Source organism: Pristis pectinata, chromosome 6 (genome assembly GCF_009764475.1).
Source record: "Pristis pectinata isolate sPriPec2 chromosome 6, sPriPec2.1.pri, whole genome shotgun sequence".
Classification (NCBI taxonomy): Eukaryota; Metazoa; Chordata; class Chondrichthyes; order Rhinopristiformes; family Pristidae; genus Pristis; species Pristis pectinata.
Window position 1 is genome coordinate 103,010,118 of NC_067410.1, and position 12,802 is coordinate 103,022,919.

The window sequence follows — 12,802 nt, forward strand, 5'->3', positions numbered from 1 at the left end:
CTTATTCAAACATATAAAATCCTAAGGGGGCCTGACAGGATAGATATTGAGATGTTTTTCACTAGTGGGGGAATTAAGAGCAAGGAACGTAGCTACAAAATAAGAAGCCAGTCATTTAAAATGGAGATGAATAGAAATTTCTTCTCTCAGAGGGCAATAAATCTCTGGAATCCTCTGCCCCCAAGGGTAGTGTAGGCCAGTTCAGTAGATATATTTGAGGTGGAGATAAATATTCAAAAGATCAAGGATTTGAGGGTTATGGGGAACTGGCACAGAAGAGGAGTTGAAGCCAGCACAGATCAGCCATGATCATATTGAATGGTAGGACAGGCTTCAGACGCCAGGTGACCTACTGCTACTCCTATATTTTTATGTTCATGTGGAAGTAGGTTGTGAAAAGGACACAAGGGGGCTACATAGGGATTATAGCTAGGTTATGTGAGTGGGGAAAGGTCTGGGAAGTGGAGTATAATGTAGGAACATGTGTAATCATCCTTTTGGCAAGAGGAAGAAAGGAGAAGTATATCATCTAAATGTAAGAAATTACACAGCTCTGATCTCAGTGTCCTACTGCATGATTTACAAATGGCTAGTAAGTAGGTACAGCAAGTAATTAGGAAAGCTAACAGAATGTTACTATTTATTGCTAGAGGAATTGAATACAGAAGTAGGAGACTATGTTTCAGTTGATTAGGGCATTGGTGAGACTACCTCTGCAGTACTGCATACAGCTAGTCTCCTTATTTAAGGATGGCTGCAAATATATTGGAAACAGTTCATAGAAGGTTTACTAGGTTAATACAATTGAACAATACAGCATAGGGACAAGCCCTTTGGCCCAGCTTGTCTGCGCTGACCACGATGGCAATCTAAACTAATCCCATCTGCCTGCACGTGGTCTGTATCCCTCTATTCCCTGCCTCTCTAAATGCCTCTTGGTTGCTGTTGTTTCTGCTTCTACGACCTGCCCTGGCAGCACGTTCCAGGCACCTACCACTCTCTGTGTAAAAATAACTTGTCTAGCACATCTCCTTTAAACCTCCCCCCTCTCACCTTAAAGCCATGTCCTCAAGTATTTGATATTTCCACCTTTGGATGAGGACTCTGACTATCTACCCTATCTATGACTCTCGTAATTTTATATACTTCCATCAGGTCATCCCTCAGCCTCTGAAACTCCAGAGAAAACAATCCAAGTCTGTCCAAACTCTCCTTATAGATAACACACTGCAATCCAGGCAACATTCTGGTGAACCTCTTCTACACCCTCCCCAAAGCCTCTACATCTTTCCCATAGCGTGGCGACCAGAACCGCACACAATACTCCGAATGTGACCTAACCAAAGTTTTATACAGCTGCAACATGACTTGCTAACGTTTATATTCAGTGCCCTGACCTATGAAGGCAAGTATGCTGCACAACTTCCTTACCACCCAATCTACTTGTGTTACCATCTTCAGGGAGCTATGTACTTGCAAACCAAGATCCCTCTGTGCATCAATGCACCCAAGGTTCCTGCCATTTATACTTTCCTCTTGCATTTGATCACCCAAAATGCATCACCTACATTTGTCCAGATTGAACTCCAGCTGCCATTTCTCTGCTCAAATATCTAACTGATCGACATCTTGTTGTATCCTTTGACAACCTTCCTCACTATACACAACTCCACCAATTTTCATGTCGTCTGCAAACTTCCTAATTAGACCACCCACATTTTCATCCAAATCATTGATATACATTGTAAACAACACAGGACCCAGCACTGATCCCTGCAGAAGAAAACTCATCACAGACGTCCCGTCAGAAAACTATCCCTCCACTACTACCTTCTATGATCAAGCCAATTTTGTATTTAACTTACCAGCTCACCAAGGGTTCCATGTGACTTAATCTTCTGGACTAGCCTACCATGAGGGACCTTGTCAATTGCTTTACTAAAGTCCATGTAGACAACATCCACAGCCCTACCCTCATCAATCATCTTTGTCACTTCTTCAAAAAACTCAATCAACTTTTTGAGAAAGGACCTCCCCTACACAAGAAATGTTGACTTTCCCTAATAAGTCCATGCTTTTCCAAATGCGAGTAAATCCTGTCCTGAAGAATCTTCTCCAATAATTTCCCTACCACAGATGCAAGGTTCACCAGCCTATAATTTCCTGGATTATCCCTAGAATGTTATTAATCTATGAGGAAATATTGTTCAAACCAGGCATGGAAGAGTGAGAGGTGACTTGTTTGAAACATCAGATCCCAAGGGATAGGGTTGATATGGAAAGGTTTTTCTTGTAGGAGAATCTAGAACCAAGGGGTCACTGTTTGAAAATAAGAGATCACCAATTTATGACACAGAGGAGGCGACAATTTTTTTCTCTCAAAAGGTCATGTCTTTTCCTCCAAGGGCAGTTGAATAAGGGACTTTGAATATTATTAAAACACAGCCAGAGAGATTTTTGATAAGCAAAGGAGTGAAAGGTTACCAAGGGTAAATAGGAATGCGGAGTTGAGGTTACAACGAGATCAGCCATAATTTTATTAAATGGCAGAGGATGCTCAAGTTGGCCTACTCCTGCTCCTAATTTGTATGTTCATATAAATGACTTTAAGCACCCTAATTTTGAGGCTGCATAGAAAATTTTCATAAGTCTCATTCTGTACTTACATGTTTCTCACTAATGAAAAACCAGGTGTACATAATTGCAAAGGTGACCACCACCAAACAGACAGTGACAGCGCTAGAATGATGAATCTTGGTCCTAGTTTCAGGGAAAAGAAAACATTGTGTAGTCACTGGATTTTAAAAATCCACAATATTTGCTTTAATGCAACTCTTAGTAACACAGTAAATTTTTTATTGCTGTTCGAGGAACTCTATTTATAGTACCAATTCCTTTGTAAGTCCTGTAGCACACGAGCTGTATAAATGAGCTAGCACAATGTAAGCTAAATAGGTGAAGTGACATCAATCAAGATTCTAAATAAATTTATAGTATTTTGTGCAGTTAGAGTCATACAGCACAGAAACAGGCCCTTCCGCCCAATTCATCCATGCTAACCAAGGTGCCTACCTGCATTTGGCCCATATCCTTCTAAACCTTTCTTATCCATGTACCTGTCCAAATGTCTTTTAAAAGTTGTGATTATACCCACCTCTAACACTTCCTCTGGCAGCTCATTCCATATACCACCACTCTGTGTAGAAAACTTGCCCCTCTGGTCTCCTTTAAAATCTTTCCCCTATCACCTTAAACCTATGCCCTCTAGTTTTAGATTCCCTACCCTGGGGAAAAGACTGTGACCATTCACCTTATCTATGCCTCTCATAATTTTACACACTTCTATAAGGTCGCCCCTCAGCCTCCAATGCTCCAGGAAAACCCATTATATACGATTCACCAGGAAGACTAACTCATAATATAGGCTTATTCATAGCTTTAAGTGAAAAGTATTTGAGAAACTGAAATAAATAATGGTGCAAAGGATGGAACGTTTTTGCAGGATTAGAATTAAAGGCAGGTCGTGGAGACATTGTCCAGAAATCATTGCACATAACTATAACCAAAAACAACCCTTTATTGAGTGATTGCAAGTGATCAAATCAAAATACTGAGAAGAATTCCAATATGGATAACAGTCTTGTGGGTTATTTTGCTTTATTTTATAGACTTCCCTTTGTACCATGTCCTCAAGTAACTGGAGAAGAATCTAATTCCTTCAAGTTAGTCACTTTGCTGCCTGATAACATCTTAAGTATGTAATTCTTTCCAAATTTTTCAAAAAAAAACTAACTCATGTGTCAGCTTACAATGAAATTGGATTCTCTCTAAGCAGAATCCAGGAGCCTAGCTTGGTAATGACTCCTGCACACCACTAATCAAAAAGACATGTGGAAGAATCAATGCTATGATTGATAAATCAGACCATTTTTTACAAAGGTCTTTAGGACATTGGTTCAGATACAGTATGTGATCTAAAAGCAATTCTATACAATTCAATAACCATCTGTGAACTCAGTTCCTGGACAATAATGTTTTATCTCAATAATACTGCAGAAATTGCAGCAGTTTTCTCTGTAGCCAATAGTTCAAAATTTCTCAATATGCAGTCATCTAGCTAAATGGACAATAATACAGCAATACCTGTTTAATTTGAAAGGATTACCAGTGTTGAAACGTTTCATTTCTTACCACTGTTGTGGTTCATTTAGTCCAAATATTTAAATACTGGTCTTATGTAAGGTGAAAAGGGAGATCTGTATATCCATTTATGGAAGGAGATTGCATGCTGTAAAGCATATGAAGAAAATCCATATGAATGTTTGAACTGCCAGTTGCCCCTTCACTATAAAGCTGTCTCACACTGACCTCTATATTTCACACCTACACCTAAACTCAAAGTAAGCACTTCATCTTCTGACTTGGTGCATTCTAGTCTTCAGGACTCAAACAATGAATTCAACAGTTCAGATATTTCAGCCCTATTAGCCTTGTATCTCACATTTCCAGCATTCAGGTTTCTTTCTCTCCACCTCTTATGGTACATCAAATTTCATTCGCTGCATTCCATTTTCACCTCCTCTTCACCATTACCACTCTCTGTCAGCCAGCAGCAGCACCACTACCACTTGCCTCTTTTGTTCATTCTTGGCCCCACCCTATCACAGCCCTTCCCTTTGGTTCACTCTATCCCCTCCCACTTTCTCTGCAACTTAAAGTAGGTTTCATTTCTGACTTTTCCCATTTCCGATGAAAAATCATTGATCTGAAGTGTTCTCCCTCTGTTGATGCTGCCTGACCTGCTGAGTTTTCTGGTGTTTTCATTTTTATTCTATGCATTCATATGATGAATAGAATTATAGGTATCTTTAAAATATTTATACAATTCTATATCATTTCTACTAAATTGTATTTGAATGATTTTCACCTTGTAATTGTAAATCCATGGCTCATTAGAAGCAGCATTGGAACAAGCAGTAAATAGCTGATCACCAGCAATAAGCGTCCTACAGAAATAAAAAAAATGAACAAAGGAAAAATTGGCAATGGCACGGCATGCACATAGGAAAGTTTTGAACAATGTTAGCAAAGGAATAGTTGTGTGTATGTTTCCCTAATGTTATTTTAACTGCAAGTATAAATAATCTCAAATAAATTGATATAAAATAATGTCTCCCAAAAAATTGGACCATGGAAATGTAATACAATTTGCATTTGTATACCGATACTGCACAATTTAATTTTAAGGCCAGTTATATTGTCATAATTGTAATGCAAAGCCAATGACAAGCAATGTAATATTATGTTTATTGATAGATTCCCAGCTGTTTGACAGAGCTATATACAGAGATTTTCTCTGTAGCTATGACACTTTACTCTGTACTGTTGTTGTTTTTACCTGTACTACATCAATGCACTCTGTACTAACTCAATGTAACTGCACTGTGTAATGAATTGACCTGTACGATCAGTATGTAAGACAAGTTTTTCACTGTACTTCGGTACAAGTGACAATAATAAACCAATACCAAATAATGAAAATGAAATATTCATATTGTGCCATTAATACTTCCTTACCGATTATTTTGACAGATTCACAACCTACACCATTCAGTGCATAAATGCCAAAGTGAATGCATAGGAAGAAATGGCCTAGACCTGGAAAGATACGAAAAATAACAACTTGTACATATCTTGCATGTTCATCCACTTTTCTATCCATAACTACCTTTATCAGTTAACACCAACTGTGCTGTTACAGACATCTTTTCAAAGTGACTTATAAAATGGGGAAACTGAGAATTAAATCCTTCAAGTACTGAACAGCTCATAAATATTTATGTATCATATACCATCTTTCATGGGTGATAATGTGGTGAAATTCTGATCAAGGAATTTGTCTGCACAACATCAGAATTGGAAATATTGCACAGATAAAAACAGTGTTCATGTGACACTAAGCAACTTTGCACATTTCTGGGGGCATTAAAGCCAGTTCTTATTATCATATGGTGATACTTGTGCAAGATTTTCTTGTTCCCTGATGTTTTTCTGGCAACTGTCTTGCCCCAAATGATGTTCACAACAATGCAATGCCAAAATCTGGCCCTGGTACAATTTTCAATCACATTGGTCTAAATCATGTCAGGCACTGTTACCTCACAGCAGGACTAGATTTTAATATAAACCTACATTCATATCCAAAGGACTACACACCAATCTACCTGTTCACTCTGCACCAATTATTGGCACTTTTTTGAATCCTCAAATACTTTATTGCAACCAAAAGTGCCTTCCAATATCCATTTGTCTTGATCTAACATTCCTCTTCATGGATGTCTTCCAGGAGCCCATAGGGGCCATATGACCTTCACTCTCAATCTCCTTGGAATCATTCCAATTCACTGATATATGCTACAGCTCACAAGTTGCTGATCACTGCTAAATTAGGGATACTCCTTACACCTCCATCAACCCATGTGTTCATGGGCATACACCATGATCCACCTGGCCCCCATCATCCTATCTCTCTCCCCTCCCCCACCCTCTCCATCTGCCCATCACCCACACACCCCTCCCACTGGTTCCCCTCCCCACCTCCCTCCCTTTATTCCATGGTCCACCTTCCTCTCCTACCAGATTCCATCAACTTCAGCCCTTTGTCATTTCCACCTATCACCTCCCAGCTTCTGACATCACTCCCACTCTCCCCACTCCCTCAACTGCCTATCACCCCCCTCACCTGGATCCACCTACCACCTGCCAGCTCTTGCTCCAACCTTCCCTCCACCTTTTTATACCGGCTATCTCCCCTCTTTCTTCCCAGTCCTGATGAAGGGTCTCGACCTGAAACGTCGACAGTCCATTTCCCTCCATAGATGCTGCCTGACCTGCTGAGTTCCTCCAGTGCTTTGTGTGAATGCATGGACATTTGTCTGCTTTGCAGACTTCTCCATAGTGCAGGCATTTAGAGACTGCACTCGTGTTCTTAGATACCCCTCCCTGGCAACTTCCTGCCAGGAGGTCCCTATTTGGTACTCAAATAGATCAGTTAAACAGTGCAATGCAACCTCTATAAATCAGTTGCCTCTATTTAGTAACAGTGTTGTCATTTAAGGCTGCACAATGAGTGCTGCCTTCAAAAGCAATGTTCATCAATACAGCCCTGTTGTGAATAGCTACACTTACAAGTACCAGACCTCCGCAGTTGTTTTCTTTTGGCCATCCGCAGTACCCTTACTTTGTTTTACAGCACTTTGTAGTATAACAACCATTTCAATATTCAAAAGGAAGCAAAAAAAAAGTTGTGTAATGTTGACAAGGGCTGCAGCTAGATTTAGGTGCCTGAGTGAAATCAAACAGGAGAAGCAACTTTTTCCACACAGAGGATGGTGGGTACAAGGAACGAGCTGGCAGAGGAGGTGGTAGAGGCGGGTACAATTACATCACTTAATTGGTCAGGTACAAGGATAGGAAAGGTTTAGAGGGATATGGGCCAAATGCAAGCAAATGGGACTAGCTCAGTTAGGCAACTTGGTCGGCATGGACGAGTTGGGCCGAAGGGTCTGTTTTCTGTCCTGTAGTGCTGTACGACTATGACTATTAAAACCTCCCTGCTGAAGTATGGACAGCTACAGAAAGGAACAAGCTGAATGTGCAGTGACTTATGGTGCTGTAATGGGTCCTGGTGGCAATAAAGCTTCTTTCACATTTGTTTTGCCTATTCACAAACCTGCCTTGGCAACTGCCAACCATGCAAGAAGAAGATGACTTATCCCACCTCACAAATTTGCTCCACCAGTATCTTCACAGCTAGATATAAAAACCAATGGGCCATACAGAAAGATTCCTTGCTCACAGAAACTTCACAGCAGTTCTACAATTTTGCATCGAACAGCAAAACTGCAGATGCTGGAAATCTGAAATAAACAGAAAATGCTAGAAGTACTCAGCAAGTCAAGTGTGGTGAAAGACAACTCATTACCTCCAGTGCTGTAAAGTCTTCACCATTTGACTTGACACAGGAAATCTGGGCATGCCTTCTCATTTTTCTCTGTCCATGCACACTTCCTCACTAAAACTTATGAAGACATAAATTCTGGGCCCTTTTTTATTATAAAATGATTTAATAGACACAGCATAAACATAGTAAATAGATATATTAATTATAATTATGCAAAACACAATTATCATACATTATCATTGCTGATTTACCAAAGTCATTATCTCACCTTCTGCTCCTATAGAGACCATTAGCATCTGATAGCTAGAATGCAACAAATGTCTTCTCTTCAAATGATCTACAAAAAAAATTGAAAATTTTGAAAGCCTTTTATTAAAATGCTCATTATAAAGCTACACCAAATGCATTAGTTTGCAACAGCGGATTACTTACAAGCAAAATATATACAAACTCCAAGTACAATTACGAATAACAATACTGAAAGTATGTGTACTTCAAGAATGCCTGTAAAAAGGAAGGATAAAGATTATGTTTAGTTTAATCACTTCCATAAAAATAACTAAAAATGACAATGAATATTCTTACCTATCTGGTTGGCAGAAAAATGTCTTCTCCACAAAGTTTTCCCATTAGACATTTTAATTTTGTATTCCAAACTTATTCCTCCGCCCTAATTAAAAAGCAAAGAATACTAATATATAGTGCTGAACATTGAAAAAAATGCCAGGCATGATGAGTCAATGTTCCAACTGTGCACAATCCAACTCATGTATCTGAATAGATAAGACTTGTGGTCCTCTAAATACATCAACTTACATTGTTTGCAATCGACAAATGCATTGCACAACTAACATTATTGCAGCCTTTCTTACTGTCAAGGAGATGTAGAATTTACAAATTTAACCACACATACATGCATATGCACTCACAGAAACAAAGAAAGTGAACTTAATTAACATGCTTTTTAACGCTTTGAGCTGCTTCATGCATCATTAATTATCTTAAAGCTATATTTAATATGAAAGCAAGTGCAATTTTACATAAAAACAGAAAATGTTGGGAAAACTCGGCAGATCAGGTGGCATCTGTGGAAAGAGAAACAGTTAATGTTTCAGATCGAAGACCCTTCATCAGAACTGAGAAAGGAGGAAAACAAGTTAGTCTAAGTAGCAGAGAAGGTGGAGGAGGGCAACGGGTGGAATAAAGGGGATTCCTGTGATAGTATGAAATAATGCATCTTTCAAATGGGCTCTTATTTCTGTGTAATGCGTTGATACTGTTGTGAAGTCAATGTAATGTTGTATAGTCTGGGCTACCAGAACATGCCCACAATATATAAAAGAAAGGAAAAAAAGGAAGAGGGGAATGGCTGGCAAAAATGGCCAGTCCTGATAGAAATAGAAAGAAAGAGCAAGTTATCTAAAGTTGGAGAATTCACTATTGAGTCCTGCAAGCTGCAACATGCCTTTGCAGAAGATGCAAGTGTGTCTTCAAACTTGCATTGGGCCTTGTTGTAATTGTGGAGGACGCCACAGATAGAGAGGTCAGAGTTGGAGTGGGATGGGGAACTAAGGTGGCAGGCAACTAGAAAGTCAGAGTCACTCCAGCGGACTGAGCGCAAGTGCTCCACACAGCTGAGAGAACGTTTCTCCTTTTGGAGGGGATCTAGAACTTGGGGGCATAATTTCAGAATAAGGGGTTGCCCTTTCGAGACATATGAGAAGAAATTTCTTCTCTCAGGGGATTGTGATCCTTTGGAGTTCTCTACCTTGTGCAGGCAGAATAACTGAATACCTTGAAGGAAGAGATCAACAGACTTTTAAATTCAAGGGAGTCAAGGGATATAGGGAGTGAACAGGAGAGCTGTGAATGCAGTGTTTCTAAATATATGCAAGGCAGAGTCTGACAGATATTTGAACTACAAGGGAATTAAGGTATATGGAAAGAAAGCAGGAAAGTGGTGTTGAGGCCAAGACCAGATCAGCCGTGATCTTACTGAATGGCAGAACGTCTCGAGACAGAATGGCCTGTTCTTTTTCCTGTTCCTTATGTTCCTGTTCAGTGCAAAGAAATGAATCATTTGTCCTATAATTACAATACAACGCTCAAAGAAATGAAAACCAATGCCCCAGATGGGCATTTCCACTTTTTTATGATTTTATTGGTGTAAAATAAAGTCACCCAACTCCTTGAACATCCTTGGCAGTGTTTGACCCCAGGGAAAGGTGGGGATGGACTGTTTTCTGTCGAAACCGTGAAGAAATTCAGTGATTTTTATTTTAAAAAGATTGACTTTTAAAAATTTTAAGTATTCAAATCAAATTAACTGAAACATTTAGGAATAATTAAAAATATTAAACTAGAGCAAAATACAGAAGACTTATCTTCCCCTACGCTTCCTAGTCCATAGGCCATTGAAATCAAAGGGGTCTCAGGTGTGAGCAATTGGAACAGGATAGGAAAAGGGTTATGGAGAAAGGGCAAAAAAGAGAAAGATCCCTCAAGATGCCAGGCTTCAATGATTAGAACAATGCAATTGGCTCCACTATTCCTACACTTTTTCCTCTTGAAGAGGACTTCTTAAAAACTTTATTAAAAAATAACCATGAATACATGCCACATTCAGAACTACAGGATTTAAAATAGATTATATAAATAACAGGTATTCCTTACAGTACAACAATAGCCTGTTTTCTCTTGTAATCAACGTAGAAAATGAACTTCATACCCTACAATTACTGATTGCAAGGAACCACCATCTCTCCCTTGCTGAACGGAAGTTGAGTTTTTTTTGACAATCTGTGTAATTTATTCCATTCACATCTACCACCTGCACATAGGAAAAAAGATAAAAGAAGCCATCAGTTATATTGCTGAGGGTTTTAACACATTTTTGGCACTAAGCCATTATGACCTGTTTATAAGAATGGATCTTCTGATTCGACTGATGGGAAAGTTATCAGTGTTTGCCATTGTTGTACAGTCGGAAAGTTGTGGACTATACACATGCACGGCTGAACATGGTAATCCAGAATTTGTTGTCAGTAAATCCCCATAGGCTGTGCCATTTTGTACACTTCCCTAAAATAATCAAGAGAAAAAAATCAACGACTTTATGAGATTCAAGTATTTATGAACTATTTCCACTGTAAAACATACAGATTTTTTTGCAATAGCTGTGAATTTTTCAATGGGATAATAAACGATAATTCCCTTTCATCTAACTTTCGGGCTATGTGGAGTGTCGTTCCAGGTAAATATTTTAAAATATAATGAATTTTAAAAAATTTTTTAGGAAGGCTTACAATTATTTAGTCTCTATCCTATGCAACATGCATGTTGCAATCTTTATTTCATGCTCTGTAACATATTTAAAATATCATTTTTTTCCCCTTTTTCCTTCCCGGTTTGCCAACTGAGAGGTTTCTTCAGGACTGAGTGTCTGGTTTGGAATCCTTGTGAATTAGTCCTGGATAACAACTAAAATCAGAAAAGGGAAATTAATGTCACAGGGACTGCTAGATCTTTATGGTCAGTTTCCTTTGTGATCACCTGTAAGCATCTTTCACAACACCTTAATCACAGCCACAGGCAACCACTGCCTAAATGTAACACCTTATCTGGAACAATGCAACATCTAACAAAAGAGTACACCTTCAGTACTGCACTGGTGTGTTGCCTAGTCCATGTGCCCAATTCCTCAACACAGCCTCTATCCACATTCGAGTCAAAAACAAGAGGGATAGTAGCTGAGCCAAGTAGAAAATGAGCTTTCATCCTTCAATCCAATTACGTAGAGTTCTCTTTATTAACTAGAAAATAACTGCATTTTCATTTGACAGATCTAATTATCTTACATCCATCTGATCTGTCCCCTGGTAAATACTAAAGCTGAAGTAATTATTCACCATTTTGCTTTTACAGCCCGTGATTTGATGCTGTCCACTTCTTAATGGTTTTATTCCCAAACCATTGTTCAGTCATTATTGTTATTTATGTGCATGTAGAATATTATATTCGTACTCCTGGATGATTTCATTCCACAGCTCTTCTAACTTTCCTGCTCTGCATTTTGTATTCCCTCTTGTCAGGCTTTCTCCTGCTCTCATTCTATGCCACCTTCCTCAATCTTGTTCTTGAGTCTTTCTTTATCCATGATGTTTTAGTGTCCAGTTTATTCTTTATTTTAGTGGAATATATTTATCCTGGGCTAAGTATCACTTAAAAGGTTTCTTTTTCAGTTTACCATCATTGTTTGCCTATGTTGTTATCTACTTCAATTTCTCAAATTGTCAGCCTCGGAAAGCACAGTGTCACATCTACGTTCTTCTCAATTACTAACTTAAAGTGTTTATCATTATACACACTGTTGCCTAAGTATTCCCTACTTGAGTTTCTCATCTGCTCCAATTCATCCGCATGACTAGATACAGCTGCAAATGCTCCCTTGTTTGGTTTCCCTGGAAAACAAGTCTCCAGTCCCTTATTCCCTTAATTTGTCTCTTTAGGACAGTTAATTTCTAGCTGATTGAGATCAACCATGAATATTATTGCATATGTTTTGCTCTTTTCCCTAATTTATTTGCATATTTCTTCTTCATTACATTACATAGGCTGCAGACTATATCTGTTAATGTGATCAATCTTGAATAGCTCTTAACTCTAGCTCTTAACGGTAGCATAGCAGTTAGCACAATGCTATTACAGTGCCAGTGATCAGGGTTCAATTCCTGTCACTGTCTGTAAGGAGTTCATACGTTCTCCCCGAGTCTGCGTGGGTTTCCTCCGGGTGCTCCGGCTTCCTCCCACATTCTGAAGACATACGGGTAGGTTAACATG

General features: G+C 38.9%; 1 protein-coding gene across 1 annotated transcript in view; it reads right to left on the reverse strand.

The window, feature by feature from the left end:
- Positions 1-12,802, reverse strand: part of hltf (helicase-like transcription factor) — a 94,090-nt gene that overhangs the window by 70,712 nt on the left and 10,576 nt on the right. The window contains exons 5-11 of the mRNA XM_052018642.1: positions 10,692-10,793; positions 8,549-8,633; positions 8,396-8,467; positions 8,232-8,300; positions 5,578-5,658; positions 4,928-5,006; positions 2,667-2,760 (exon numbers count right to left, since the gene is read on the reverse strand). Coding sequence (XP_051874602.1) covers positions 2,667-2,760; positions 4,928-5,006; positions 5,578-5,658; positions 8,232-8,300; positions 8,396-8,467; positions 8,549-8,600 — 447 coding nt within the window. The 5' untranslated portion in view covers positions 8,601-8,633; positions 10,692-10,793. The remainder of the gene's footprint in view (positions 1-2,666; positions 2,761-4,927; positions 5,007-5,577; positions 5,659-8,231; positions 8,301-8,395; positions 8,468-8,548; positions 8,634-10,691; positions 10,794-12,802) is intronic.